The 14,652-nt window shown below is 38.8% G+C and overlaps 1 protein-coding gene across 1 annotated transcript in view; it reads left to right on the top strand.

The window, feature by feature from the left end:
• SLC17A8 (solute carrier family 17 member 8) overlaps positions 1–13,345 on the top strand; it is a 28,063-nt gene extending 14,718 nt beyond the window's left edge. Inside the window, exons 4-12 of the mRNA XM_061988709.1 lie at positions 1,350–1,464; positions 1,896–1,983; positions 4,022–4,108; positions 4,980–5,119; positions 6,667–6,816; positions 9,479–9,611; positions 10,848–10,958; positions 12,297–12,424; positions 13,007–13,345. Coding sequence (XP_061844693.1) covers positions 1,350–1,464; positions 1,896–1,983; positions 4,022–4,108; positions 4,980–5,119; positions 6,667–6,816; positions 9,479–9,611; positions 10,848–10,958; positions 12,297–12,424; positions 13,007–13,345 — 1,291 coding nt within the window. The remainder of the gene's footprint in view (positions 1–1,349; positions 1,465–1,895; positions 1,984–4,021; positions 4,109–4,979; positions 5,120–6,666; positions 6,817–9,478; positions 9,612–10,847; positions 10,959–12,296; positions 12,425–13,006) is intronic.
• The last annotated feature ends 1,307 nt before the right edge of the window (positions 13,346–14,652 follow it).

Genomic DNA, 14,652 nt, shown 5'->3' with positions numbered 1-14,652 from the left:
GAAAGATCTCCCACACAAAGGCAGTCTGCAGGGAGCCAGGCATGGCTGCTTTGAATTAGAGACAACACAAAGACTACTGAGGATTAGTAGTAATCTATTAAATTTAAGTAGTTCTTGGCAATTGTGAAGAATTACTACTGTCAGTTCTGATATTTTTCAGTGTTTAATGGGGCCTTAGAGGGAATCCTCATGTATATTGAGTTCCACAGATGATGAAGTAATGAACTCTTTATATTCAGTGAGCGCATGATGCAGCTGTTGGACCCTATTCATTGCACAGAAAGGAAATCTGAGTCTTCAGTCAAATGTGAAGATATGTGAAATCTAACCAATCAAGTACAGTTTATTCCTACTAATTGTAGTAATTTCAATTACTGTTCCAGTTGTTCCCAGTCTCTTTCTTGGTAGTCTTTGTGTTACAGCAACCTCAGTTTTCAGATGAGCTCCCCAGATGTTCTTTCATGAGCTGGGCACGCAGGAGTACTTTTCACTTGTACTTCAGCATCAGTGCCTGGCAAACCTGCAGCCCATGCCTTACTGAAATGACTGCTCTGTAGCCCAGCTGTCTTTCATGTGTGGAATCACTGCTGTGGCAACAGAGGCTGGTGAATGAATGTGCACCACTTAAACGTAGGAAAGGCTGAGTCCAAGCTGGGAAAAGCTCCCACAGACTGTGGTGACCGAGGCACACATAGCTTCATGCGCTACTCCAGGGGCTCTGGACTTTCAGGGATGGTGCTTGGAACCTTTACCACCACACAGAGGTTTCTGCTGCTTTTTTGTTTTGTTTTGTTTTGTTTAATGGGTGGTAACATTTGGGAGTCTGTAAATGATTTTCCAAAGGCACTGGGCCCCAGGTGTGTTTAGAGCCTTGACTGACTTGTGCCCAGATGCATAAAGCACTCTTCCCAAGCAGGGCAATAATATACTTATATCACGTTTTTCATGGAAGTTGTAGAAATACTCCTTCTATGTCATAGTCACAAAGGACACTTATAGCTGTTATTCAGAGAAGTGACATTGGAAAGGAGGTAATCTTGAGCAGACCGGTTATACATTATATCAACTGGAACTAACCAGCACATGCCCATGTTCAGAGAGGCACTTAAACCAGACTTTAAGCTTGCTATAATTTAAACCATATTGATATAACAGAATTTAAGTACTTTCCAGGATAGGAATGCCTCTCTCAAGTCAGGACTCATATAAACAGCTTAGCCTCCAGTACCAACACCCATATCTATTCCTGTGATACAAACCAAAATCCATCAGCTTTGTTTAAGTATGAATAAAACTTCTATTCCATTCAGAGAATAAAATGTATTGATTGTACGGGGATTTATCCACAGAGTATTTGGAGCAGCTATCTTTCTAACATCTACACTGAACATGTTCATCCCTTCTGCAGCAAGAGTGCATTATGGCTGTGTGATGTTTGTAAGGATTCTGCAAGGTCTGGTGGAGGTAGGAGCACTCATCATTTTGATCCTTTCATGCATCATTCATTTTTGGAGATTAGATCCATAAGATATTTTGGTCAGGTTTTCTGATCAATCTACAGTTTTACTTGTTACTCAGGGAGATAATATTTAAGGTTACCTAAAAGGAAATAAAACCCTGATGTTCACAGTGCTGCAGTTTGAGCTATTTTATTTTACTTATGGCATCCACTGAAGGTAATAAACAGCATTTTTACCTCAGAACATGTTACTGTTTAAGTGATTATCCAAATTAGTTTGGCACCGTCATGCCCAAAGAACAAAGCTCTTCCAGGCTTACCTAATGCTAAATCATTCCATGGTGACAAACAACTAAATGGGTTGAACAGTATCAGCAACTGCTTGAAGTAGGAATGCAGTGACAGCAAATCATATAATGTGTGAAATGTCTGCCAGGGCGTTACCTACCCAGCCTGCCATGGGATGTGGAGTAAGTGGGCTCCTCCACTGGAGAGAAGCAGGTTGGCCACCACATCCTTCTGTGGTAAGTTGACAGGCTTATACAGTTTATATATAAGTACATACTCTGCACTCTGAGCTCAGGAACCTGAGCATCTTTTTTGTTGAACATATCATCTTTTTATCATTTAAAGCCAACTCTCATAGCAAACTAAAAAGGGTCTAGAAGTGTCATAAGACAGAATTACATTTTTTTTAGTATTTTTACTTATTATACATATTGAATTAGCCCTTCTAAACAGGTACAGGCTAAAAAAACAATCTTAAAAGGACTTAAGTACTTTAAGCTGGTTGCTTAATATGATGCAGTGGAGGTGATGTAACTGCTTGCTTCTGGCCATTCTGCTTCAATCTCTTTTGAATTATGATCAGGTTTGTACTTTGCATGCTTCTCTGCATCCACTTCCAATGCTGATGCTTGGCTGTCTGGAAGATCATGGAATCATAGAACAGTAGGGTTGGAAGGGACCTTTAGAGATCATCTAGTCCAACTCCCCTGCAGAAGCATGTCAACCTAGATTGGGTCGCATAGGAATGTGTCCAGGTGGATCTTCCACACCCTCCCTGGGCAGCCTGTGCCACTGCTCCGTCACCTGAACAGTAAAATAATTTTTTCTTATATTTAAGTGGAACTTTTTGTGTCCCAGCTTCATCCCATTATCCCTTACCCTGTTGCTAGATACAATAGAAAAAAGGGATGCCCCAACCTCCTGACACCCTGACTTCCCCCCGCCAGTCTCCTCTTCTTGAGACTAAACAGCCTAGAGATGGCTGTGAGAAACTTCAGAAGACTTTGGGAAGAGAAATCCATTGGAAAGATGGAAGAAATCAAACTCTCTCATTCCCTTTGGAATGTTTCTAGACTCTGGCAAGAGATTTAAACCTTGTCATGGAAGCAGAAAGCAGGAAAAATACTGAGGTTTTAAGGTTTTACACCTTTTTCTTCAAGGATGATACCTTTTTTTTTTTTTTTTAAATTTTATTTGCAGCCATATTAATTACAAGGAAAAGAATAATAAAAAAGGGTTTTCTATTTTTAATTCCATCCCCTAGGTAGCAGTTTTGGCAGTTTTTCTGCCTATATCTATATTCTTTCCTGGGGCTTTGCTATTTCTGTAAGAAAAAGGAATTACATGATAACAAGGGAGAAGGGTCACAATATGAATAATTGCAAAGATGTATTGGCTAATGAGTAAAGCATTAATAAATGTTCATTAATTAAATATATAAGATTTATTAAAAACCTCAAGTATTTACTAAAACAATTCAAAGCAACCCTTCTCACATATGAAGCCACTGGCACTTGCACAGAAACCAAATATCCAGACTGGATGAATTCTCCCTCAGATCTAAAGGGAAATCCCTTTCCAAACACTTAAAAACTCATTTCTTTCTATACGTCACTCAAAAATGTATTTCACTACTATTATACATTTCCCAATCAGACACTTTGGCATGGACCACTTTTTTAACCTTTTTTCCCTGACAACTTTTGCCTGTTTATTTCAACTGTTTGTTCATGCTGCCCATCTGAACCATCTGAACCATCTGCCCATGGTTAAATAGACTCAGAGTTGGTCTGAACGCTCCCTCCACTAGTAGCACTGTGGGATCATGGAGCTAGAGCCACGACAAGGGCCTCTCATCATATCTGCAACCAGCAGGACTTCTGGACACAAAGAAAGCTTCTGAAATCTGGAGCACTAGGTTCTCTGGAGTTTGCCTCATACACTGCAGAGTTAGGAGGGATTCCCTATCTAAATGATTATAGTTTATCCTACGTGGTGATTTACCATCAGCACCAGCTTTGAAAATCTCATTTAGCTACAGGGCACAGCCCTTCTAGATGCAAAATGAGACTGGTAATCCCACAATAGTGAGAGCTAGTCCTTTCCACTACCCCAAGCTACATTTTACAGTTGCTATCCCATTCCCCATGTTCACAAGAAAGCACAGTGTCAATCATACAGAGTTTCTGGACCTGTGAGCACCTGCCTGCACTGCAGACTAGGCTTGCCTATCACTTTTTTCTCTTCTCTTAATCCTTTTTTTCTCCTCCCTAGGGTCTTATGCAGGCGCAGTGGTCGCCATGCCACTGGCAGGTGTGCTGGTACAGTATATAGGATGGTCGTCAGTGTTTTATATTTATGGTGAGTTGCTTAACATAAAGGATCTTTGCAACTAGACTGTTACTGGCAGCGGTTTTGTTAAACCTGTATAACAGATCTGGATCAAAGCTGTTTTGAGGAATGAAGATGTTGCAAATGAGTATTCCAATGTATTCCCTACTTCTTGCAGCTGCTGAAAGATTTTGTTTTGAAATCATCTGCTGTAAACTGTTTTAAAAGTGTAATGTCCAGGCCACAGCCCGTGGTCAGGATTGGAGGCAGTTCAGAAGCTGCTCTGTAGCACAAACACTCAAGTGATACGTGTCCCAGAGTACACATGTGCTACTGCATATGCTGCTGATGGTGAGCTGAATGCCTCTGAAACTTTCTGCCCTGAGATATTTGCCCCATGCCTCCCACCCTTGGTAAAAGCAGTGCAAAGTGAGTATGACCTTGTGGCTGTGCTGGGATACCTCACGCTTTCCTCCGTGGTAGATGCCAGATCTGTCTCAAACCTGGCCTTGCAAAGCAGCAACCCAGTTAAGATAGGCTCTCTGTGTTTTCGCTGGAGACACAAAATGCACCATAAGCTTTGCCATCTCAAACTGTGAAGTTCTTTTATGCAAATTGTAACTGTGTTATGACCACTTTGGGTATTTCCTTTCCCAGATCCCTCCTAAAGCTTTGCTTCTGCCTTTTGACTGCCTCATACATAGTGTGTAATACAAGTAACAAAATGCTCAAACACTTTGAAAGAGGCAAACAATATGCACAGACCTAGTTATCATATTTGTAACTTCCCTGGTCAGATTTAGTTTAACTGGCTCTTGAAACAAACTTCAAGGCCTGCAGTTACTGAAATGTGGCCTTTTTGGCTTTTAACAGTGACCTTTGTTTTTTCCTGCCTCTGCAGGAATGTTTGGGATTGTTTGGTACATGTTCTGGCTGCTTCATGCCTATGAGAGCCCTGCTACACATCCAACGATAACCAATGAAGAAAAGATATATATCGAAACTAGCATAGGAGAAGGAGCCAGCCTAGCAAGTCCAAGTGTAAGTAAAAAAGGCTTTTCTGGTTTATAATCTGGGAGCACTTTGCACAGGATCAGTATATGACCAGATGTATACTACTAATTGCATAAGAGCAGCAGAACTATTTGCTGCTGCTGATTAGACGCTTTTCCTTTTATGAAAATTACAGGATCTGGCTCATGCAGCTGGACAGGGTGAGTTCAGCTACAGGCAAAACACACAGTGCTGTGTTAATTCTTGGTTTATAAAGCCCTCTGACCTAGGGACGACAGAGGGGAAAAGACACACTTTAGTCTCCTGCTTTACAGTGGCTATCACATTTGTTCTAAAAAATATTAATTGAAATAGCCTACTAAAAAAATGTCTGCAGATATTAAATTATCCAACTGCCTAATTAAGGGTGATTGAAATTCTGAAAGTTTAAGGACAAGGATTTCTGCCCTGTACATTCTCACAGAAGCTGATCTCATTGTTTTGAAACTTCTTGCCTTTTTCTGAGAGGATCCTGGAGAATTCTGGAAACTTAAAACTAAAAATTATTTTCCCATCAAACTTTTCTCCATTTCCTTAGATAAGCAAATTTTACTAGTGGACAAAAGCAAAGCTGTTGCTTGATAAGCTGTTCTTTCTTGGCTTTTACTGTAGAACATTCTGGGGCAAAATAACTCCAGACTCTGTTTTCTACATGTTTTGTGTGATAGCCTTGCAGAGAGTATGAAGTACTAGACTCCTTTTGGGAGTGCTCGTGAAGTTTGGCTCAAGTCACTTAATTCTTGACTGGAAACACACATACTCATTCCAAGTCATGTTTTTCCCCTTGCTATATAGGGGTTTGATGTAGAGGATAATAGTACCACCACCATGTATTCACGCATGCCACAGGGATATGGTTGTGGAACACCAATACCATTTAAGAAAAAGAAGAGAATGTCAATATATATTGCCATAGTTATGTATTTCAGCTTCTGATTTGAACTCTATTGTAAGTAAACAGAGCTCTGAAGTGGTTTTTGTTCCTGCTGTATGGAATACTGAGGCATAAATAGAAACTGGAAATGCCAAAAGCGAGTTACAGAAATTAAATCCTCTAACACAGACATTTCTTGCTGAATGAAATTATTTAGGCTGAATCACATGGCTACCTGTTGCTGCATTACCACATATTTCTTAGCTTAGATAACCTTTTTTCACAGTCCTTGACATCATTTTTTGTCATCATGACAAAAAATTGGGAATGACACAAGGTCTTCTCTAGTTTTCTTGTATTCAGTTATTCATTCTGTTATTCAAACAGCAGGATTCCAGAAGACGTTGTGTGACTTCAGTAAGAAGAGCAATAATAGTACAGTAATCATCTTAAAAATCCTAACTATTCTAAGAAAGTTTCCCTACTTGTCTTTTGCTACTAATCCAGGAGATATCTTCCACTTGCATTGTAAGTGATTTGCAGTGTAAATTTAATTCTATATACTGGACAGTTATGATGCTAAAATATGGTGGGCTCTTTATTCTACCTCCTGCCTACTCAAAAATGCCTTAAATTTGTTTTAATTTTTTGTTTTTTCTAGAAATTTAGTACTCCCTGGAAGAGATTTTTCACTTCAATGCCAGTTTATGCAATCATTGTGGCAAATTTTTGCAGAAGCTGGACCTTCTATTTGCTCCTTATAAGTCAGCCTGCTTACTTTGAAGAAGTCTTCGGGTTTGCAATAAGCAAGGTAAATGTCTGAGATGAAACAGACCTCACCTTAGGAGATGCAGAGTGCTTGAAGATCCCCAGATCATTCTGGAGTCATTGCAGTAGATTATTCACAGTAGTTGTGATTAAGTATTTCTAGTGATCTGATAGAAATAGAAGCTTGCTTGTGTCAAACCGTTATCAAAAGGAAAGAACTGAAAAGTTGTTTTGGGAAAGGGTTGATTCAAAAAGCCGTAAGTCTTGAAAAACACAAGACAAGTAAACAGAAACTTGCCAGATTAAATTTTATCTTCTTTTTTTTACATCATTACTTTTAAGGAACAATGAGGGGTCAAATTCATTAGGAATTGATATTCCCTGCCACCATCACTTCATTAAAGCCAATATTGTTACACTTGCTCTTCAGAGCATGAATGAGGATTTCAGAGTATTTGTTCCAGAAATGTTTTCCCAAGATTGCTTTAAAAATACTACTCTCTGGATTGTAAACTATTTTCAAGTAAGTTTAATCCTGCAAACTGATAACAAACGACATCATTATCTGTGTGGTCTGGGGGCAGAGTACTAGGTTCTACAATGTTGTTATAGTAGCAATGACATGGAACAGCCAAGCACAGTGTGGAGATAAAGAACAGGGTTATTAACACAAAATGGGTTTGTTTATTATTATCTGTCTTTCATGAATGCTAGAATTGTGCTTCTGAGTACCTCACTAGTTAAAAACTAATGTAAAACTGACTTAGTGACAATGTAAGGAGGTTGCACATTGCAGAAAATAAACTTTTCACTAAATTACTTCTTCAAATAAAAGCCTTCAAAGAAAGTGACATGCTGATCACTAAAACTCTGCAAAATAGTCTTTTGGCATATCTGGGATAAGTAACAGCGCTAACAGAAAGAGTAATGACCCTTTGGCAGAAAATTCACCATAAGGAAGTCACATTTGACCAACTTGGACATGGATACAGTGGAAAGATTCCAATGAAGGGCCTCACAGATGATTAAGGAACTGGAGCATCTCTCCATTCAGGAAAGGCTGGGAGAACTGGAACAGTTTAGCCTGGAGAAGAAAGGCTCATCAATATACACAAATATCTGAAGTGGAGGATACAATGAAGACAAAGCCAAGCTCTTTTCACTGGTGCCTAGTGACAGGACCAATGGCAGTGGACACAAACTGAGTTACAGAGGGTTCCCTCCAAACATCAGGAAACACTTTTTTACTGTGAGAGTGAGCATTGTCACAGGTTGCCCAGAGACATTGTGGAATCTCCTTCCTTGCAGACATTCAGAAGCCATCTGGACATGATCTTGGGGAACCTGTTCTAAGTGATCCTACTTGAGTAAGGGGATTGAAGATGATGTCCTGAGTCTCTTGCCAACCTTAATGATTCTGTAAAAATGAAAAGAAATTGAGCATCATTTTGTAGACTCTAGTCTCTAAAATATATATGCATGACATTTGCTTAGTTACTAATTTGTAAAATGATATCATAATGTTGGGTTTTTTGCTGTATGTTCTTCAGTCCATATACAATGTACAAATGCCTTCTTCTAGGTGGCAGGTAATTTGTTATTCAGAAAGGAGCTCTTTAAGAACATGAATAATAAAAATATATAAAAGCAATTGAAAACCAAAATAGAGCACTCCAGCATCAGGACACATAACATATGGCTTTGTCATGTCTACAACAGAAGTCAATGCATATTAATAGGTATTGCAAAAGGTGAGATTCTCACTTGTGCTCTGGCTTCTGCTTCTGGACCAGAAGGTGTTCCATCATCCAGCTTTGACTACTACTCCAACCATCTACATTAGAGCAGTTTTCTTGTGTTCCTTTTCTGGTCATTGGAGAGAAAAAAAACTCCATCAGTTCTAGATTTTTTTTAGAGAGAATTCTTGTTTTCCTTTTTATTACAGCTTGGATCCTTTCCCCTGGCCTCTTGAAAACATATTAATACTCACAGCTGTCAGGAAAGAGATAGAAGGATGAGGGAAAACCTTACCACATCCTTTATCTTCTTCAGAGAAAGATGGAAAGAGGGAAGAAGAAATACCTCCCTGCCCCCCCATAAATGAATGAAGGTGCCCAGTCACTTTCCAATTCACTGGTGCCCTAGGTACTAAGCAGCCAAGGGATGCCCTCCACAGATTCAGTGTCCTGACAGGAGAAACTTACTGATTCCCCCCTTGGACAGGGCACTGTATGATCCCAGCAATGGATAAACAGTCCTGTTTCTGACCCTGTCTGTCAGGGACAGTGACTGGACAGCTTCTGGCCACCCCAAGGAACACCTGGTACACTCCACTTCTCAGATACAGCATCCTGCTGAAATGGTGCACCCGGCCTTAGGTGGGTAGCTTGTAGCCATGTCTTGGCTCCCATATTGCCATTACTGGACAGGCCTATTAGAAAAAACACTGTTACCTGGATGAAAGTATGTTGGAGTCTCTCAAGCTCCTAGAAATCCCTAAAGATGGAACAAAGGCAACTTAAGGTCACTTCTGTCTTGTTTGCAGGTCCTATTGGACTTTTTTGCAATCCTCCCACCCAAAGATCCAGGATAAAAAGTGTATGAATGGGCAAAAACAAAGAGATGGGGAAAAGGAAAAGTTCTTGTTCTCTTTCCACTAAATCCCAAAGGACATGAACAATAAACACTCATTTGTCTAATTGCAGGTTGGCCTTTTGTCAGCAGTTCCTCACATGGTCATGACAATCATTGTACCTATTGGAGGGCAGCTAGCTGACTTCTTACGGAGCAGGAAGATTTTAACCACTACCACTGTAAGGAAGGTCATGAACTGTGGAGGTACTATTGGATTCTGAAAATACAGTATTTCAATTGTGTGCTGCAGCTGACACTAATATCATAGTTTAATTGTAACACGAGACAATTTACTCTAAATGGCACCTTCAGCTGATTAATCTGAAGCAATTAATGCAAAGTTCATGTTAGATGTCCTCATGGAATAAATCCTTACTCATTTGAACATGCTTACTCGTATGAACCAGGCAATAAGCCAGGTTAACTATAGAAAGAGTAATAGGGACTGGCCCAGAAGACTACTATGATCAAGAGTAGTATTTGCCTCATCCTGCAAAATAATACAGATGAAGTTAAACTTATAGCATGCTGCTGGAGAGATCTTTTCCTAGTGGATAGAGTCTGGTCACGTTCCCATGTGCTGCTTCCATCAGAATCCACTGGCAAATTTAAGCTGAAAGGGTTGGGTAACAAAAAAGATGAGGGATGGATGCAAAAGTGTTTGTTTCTAGTTCAGTGACTGAACTGAAAAATCAACAACATCTACATGTAGAATGATACTAATTTAGGAAAAAAAAAATCAAGCCAGATAGCCTTTGGAATCATTCTCCACTGTCAGCTCCTGGCTTACATTATTTATGGATGACATAGGCTGCCTGAAATGGAGATGCCTGCAGTCAGAGATATCATGCAGCTTGGCTAAGCATTTTCACAAAGTTCTCTCAAATTCACTGTATTTTCAGAGCATACTTTCAACATAATTTTTTAAAAAAAGAGAAAGATTATAATATAACATATTAGAAAATGTTAATTTGCAGTAATAGCAGAAGTTGAAAGTTCCCTGTGATGCTCAGAGATCCTATTGTGTTGGTGGCACACTTGTATGTAAAATGTGGTTTTGTTCCATTTACCAAGAATGTCTCACATCAGTACAACCAGGAGAAATTGAAGGCAAGAAGTTTTTTCTCCTTTCCCTATCATGTTTCCATGTGTGTGAATTTTTCAGTGCTCTGCGCAGTTACTTTGTCACTGTTTGCCGGTTATTGCTCAGTGACTTAACTTCACCATTTGCTTGGGTCATTTACATAGAAATGAGTAGAAAAGAGTATATTCTCAAAAAATTCTGCAAATGCACAAAGGTGCCAAATATGTTCAAAAATATTTGTAAGAAAGGAAAGAATTTTGTCTCATTTTAAGTCACTATTCTGGCTAGACCTTGTTAGTATCTGTGTGACCAATAGTAACTTCAATTTAATTTAATCCCATGTTTTTCATTTGAAGGCTTTGGAATGGAAGCAACCTTGCTTTTGGTGGTTGGTTATTCTCATACAAAAGGTGTGGCTATTTCCTTTCTGGTGTTAGCAGTAGGTTTCAGTGGCTTTGCAATTTCAGGTAAGAATCATAGTATTTGTTTTGCTGTTAATGACAAAATGGATGTTATTGCTTTCACTATTGTTATTCTGTTTGCTTTTAGCATGGCTTTTTATGGGGCGTTGGCTATTTCTGCCCATATCAGAAATAATTCACTTTTTTATCTATGAAACCTGTTGCACACAGGACATTGAAACTTCAAAAGAACCTGCTCTTTATTGATTTCGTTTTACACCAGATTTGTGCTGTTATTTTCTAACATATTTTCACGGTGTCAGCTGTCTTTTCTTCTTCCATAAACAGTTTCCCTAAAAGGAGAGAGAGAAAGATAATTACTCTGGAATGAATAGTTGACCAAAGGCTATCAGTTGCAAACCCACTCCCAGTTCTAGCTGTCAGTTTCGAATTTCTAGGTCAGTTATGTCCTATAACTAGTCCTTCTCCAAAGCAGCAATTTCTAACACTTCCATGGGTCTTATCAGACTGACTTTTGTCTCCACCAGTACCATTGGTTTTAATAAAGCCTCTTTTGTTATGAAGGCCAAGGCCATCAGCTAGCAGACTGCCAAAAAGATAGATCAATAGAGAAAAACTGATGAACAGAGTAACTCCTGCTGTTCGGTTGTTCCAGGATTACGTGTATGGCAAATAGTTTTGCTACTCAGTTATGAGATGCTTGCATAGCCGGCCATTTCTATCAATCCATTTTTATTGCGGGATTTTCCTAGTACTCTTAACTGTATGTAGTCCCATGGATTTGGAATTCATCATCCTTTCTTGTGATCATCCACACCTTGAATAAGTAATTTTCATTACCTAAAGCATGATAATTATCTGGGCTGTTTTTTACTATTTGTTTTTATTTCTTAGTAAAATATGTGCTCAGAAGATACACTGCAGTAAGGGTAATTTTTTTTCCTGATGGTTTATATTCTGGGGGTTTTTAACATGTTTTTAAACTGCTAATTAAAGTACTGGAAAACATACATTTTAAACCACTACTAGCTAAACAAAAATCTATCAGACATTTGACAAACACGAGACATTCACTTCAATTAAAAACGTTTGCTGAATGCATTATTTCATTAGGACAAAGTAGGACGCACAGATACTTTAAAGGAGGCTGGAACAAACTTCATTTCCTATAAAATGCGACCTCCAAAGGTGGGGGAAAAAAAAGAGGTTTTAAAAAAAGAGTAAAGAGTTGCAACATATCATCCCCCTTTATCAACAAGAAAACACTGTCCTTTTTCATTTATATGTTAATAGGGTTTCCTTCCTTTCTCGGGCTTCTTCAGCCGTAATACCTGTTGAAAGCCCTGTAGTGCAAAGCTTACCATTGTCTCTTATTTGTTGTAGGATTCAATGTGAATCACCTGGACATAGCCCCACGTTATGCCAGCATTCTGATGGGCATCTCCAACGGTGTGGGTACACTGTCAGGCATGGTGTGTCCACTCATCGTTGGGGCAATGACGAAACACAAGGTAATACTTCTCCATGTTTTCTGGGAAGGGGATTAGATAATGCAACAGAAGTGATGACATTTTGAAGCTTCCTGGTAACCCCATCTCATCATTGATCTCTGCAACTGTTTTCTATTGTTTAAATGTTCATTTTTACAGTATCACAGGGACCAGATTCTCAGCTATTATAAACTACTTACTTGTGTAAGGAGATTTTTTTTATATATACCACATGAGGCTATGTCTCTGCAATATCTTCATACTACTGAGTAATGCTTGTAGACTAGAGACACCCCTCTGTAATAAGCAGTCACTGATCTACATTAACTTAGAAAAATCCTTGCATTTAGAACTCCATTAATGTTTCACATAGTGAGAAACTTTGTGAGAAAAAAAAACTAGTCTCATATTTTATTTTATTAGATGGTGCTGTGAAATTAAGAAAAAATATCTTTTCACAACAACTCTTGTAAATTGTTCTGTCTGTAGCATCAAGAATCAGTGATCATGGTCATTGTGCACTATGTGCTAATTCATGGTCTATTTCAGAGGGTAATATTTATTTTTACTGGAAATGTAATGAGACCTGCACCATTCTTTCAGACTCGGGAAGAATGGCAAAATGTGTTTCTCATCGCAGCCCTGGTGCATTACAGCGGAGTGATATTCTATGCTATCTTTGCTTCTGGAGAGAAGCAGGAATGGGCTGACCCTGAAAACCTCAATGAAGAGAAATGTGGCATAATTGATCAGGATGAACTAGCTGAAGAAACAGAGATGAACAATGAATCTTTTGTAAGTTCAAAGAAAACATATGGTGCTACCAGTCAAAACAGTGAAGTGCATAAAAGAGAATGGAGAAAACAAAAGCAAGTGACTCAAGATGTGGAAGAACAGACTTCTTACCATTATGACAATGAAAGTTTTCAAGATCTGTCATAATACTTGAAATGGCAAGGTTTGTATAGCAGCCACTTCAATCTCTCCTTCTGCCTAGTTGTCCTGAATCATCTGGTATCCATTTATATTTTCTTATTTAGTTGTGTAACATCTGGCCATGTGGCTAGATAGAAGGGGTGGTAGTGCAATAGTATGGAAGAGGGCTAACAACAATGGAACTGGGAGAAATGATACTAAATCCTTACACAGGATGAGAGATGATCAGCCCTGGGAGGACTCCAGCCTGGTGTAAGCCTATGACTGTAGGACCAAGGAGTGCCCTCATATTCTCAGCTAAACAGAGAAAGAAGAAGGTCATATCAGATGGTAGATTCACAGACATGTGTAATTACTGGGGCTTCAGTGGCATGAAACTATGCCCTGAGCAGCTCTTCTTTGACTTTTTAGGATTCCTGTAGGTTGGTATATGAGATGCTGAACCCATGTCTAACTTCCAGCTCATGCTGAAAGAAAAGCCATTTTATGGCAATAGGCTGTAATTAATTACTAATGGTCATTCAACAATAGGAAGCGGAACATGTAGCAGAGACAGCACAATATTACTTCAACAGTTCCTTCAAATTGATTAAGTCTGCTTTATATGCATAGCCCACAGAATCTGGATAAGGCAATAAAATGGATACTTGTGATATTTCTTCCCCTCCAAAGATTTTGTGCTGGCATGAAATAATTCTGAATACAAAATCATTGTTGGTGATGCAATATTATTAATCCTTATGGAAACAAATCTTAGTTCTGTTGAGATTAGATTTCTCGCTCAATTCATTATTGTGAAGTAATTTGAATATATTTTTCTAGTATTATGATCATAGAGTTCATGGTCTCAACCCCAACAGTCTTCATTTAGTTGAATGAGATTAATTACATAAGTAAAGTCTTTGGTTCTGGATCTGTAACCTTTCAATGCTTCAATCTCACTGTTGCTACAAATGAAGTACTGTACCATTTGAGAGTTAACAGAGCATCTGTGTCTGAAAGTAATTTTCTTTGCCGTTGATATATGTTTGGCAATATAAAGTGGATTTAGCCTTTTTCTGCCATTTTCAGAATCAACCAGTGGAGCATGCTGTACCATCTGAAGCAGTTAGCTGCAACTCAGAGACTCATTGTAGTATTAACACTCTTTTCAGAATGAAGAATTTCAGTAAACTGTGATTTAATTTGTCTTTCATTATGATTACTGCTTCATTTAATTAAAATGAAAGCCTACAATGTACTTTGTGGTGTTTCAGTTATTATTTTTCCAATGTACCGTCTATAACCACCTTGACACACACAAGATTTGAACA

This window comes from Colius striatus, chromosome 1, assembly GCF_028858725.1.
Source record: "Colius striatus isolate bColStr4 chromosome 1, bColStr4.1.hap1, whole genome shotgun sequence".
Classification (NCBI taxonomy): domain Eukaryota; kingdom Metazoa; phylum Chordata; class Aves; order Coliiformes; family Coliidae; genus Colius; species Colius striatus.
This window is presented reverse-complemented; position numbering and strand designations above follow the sequence as displayed.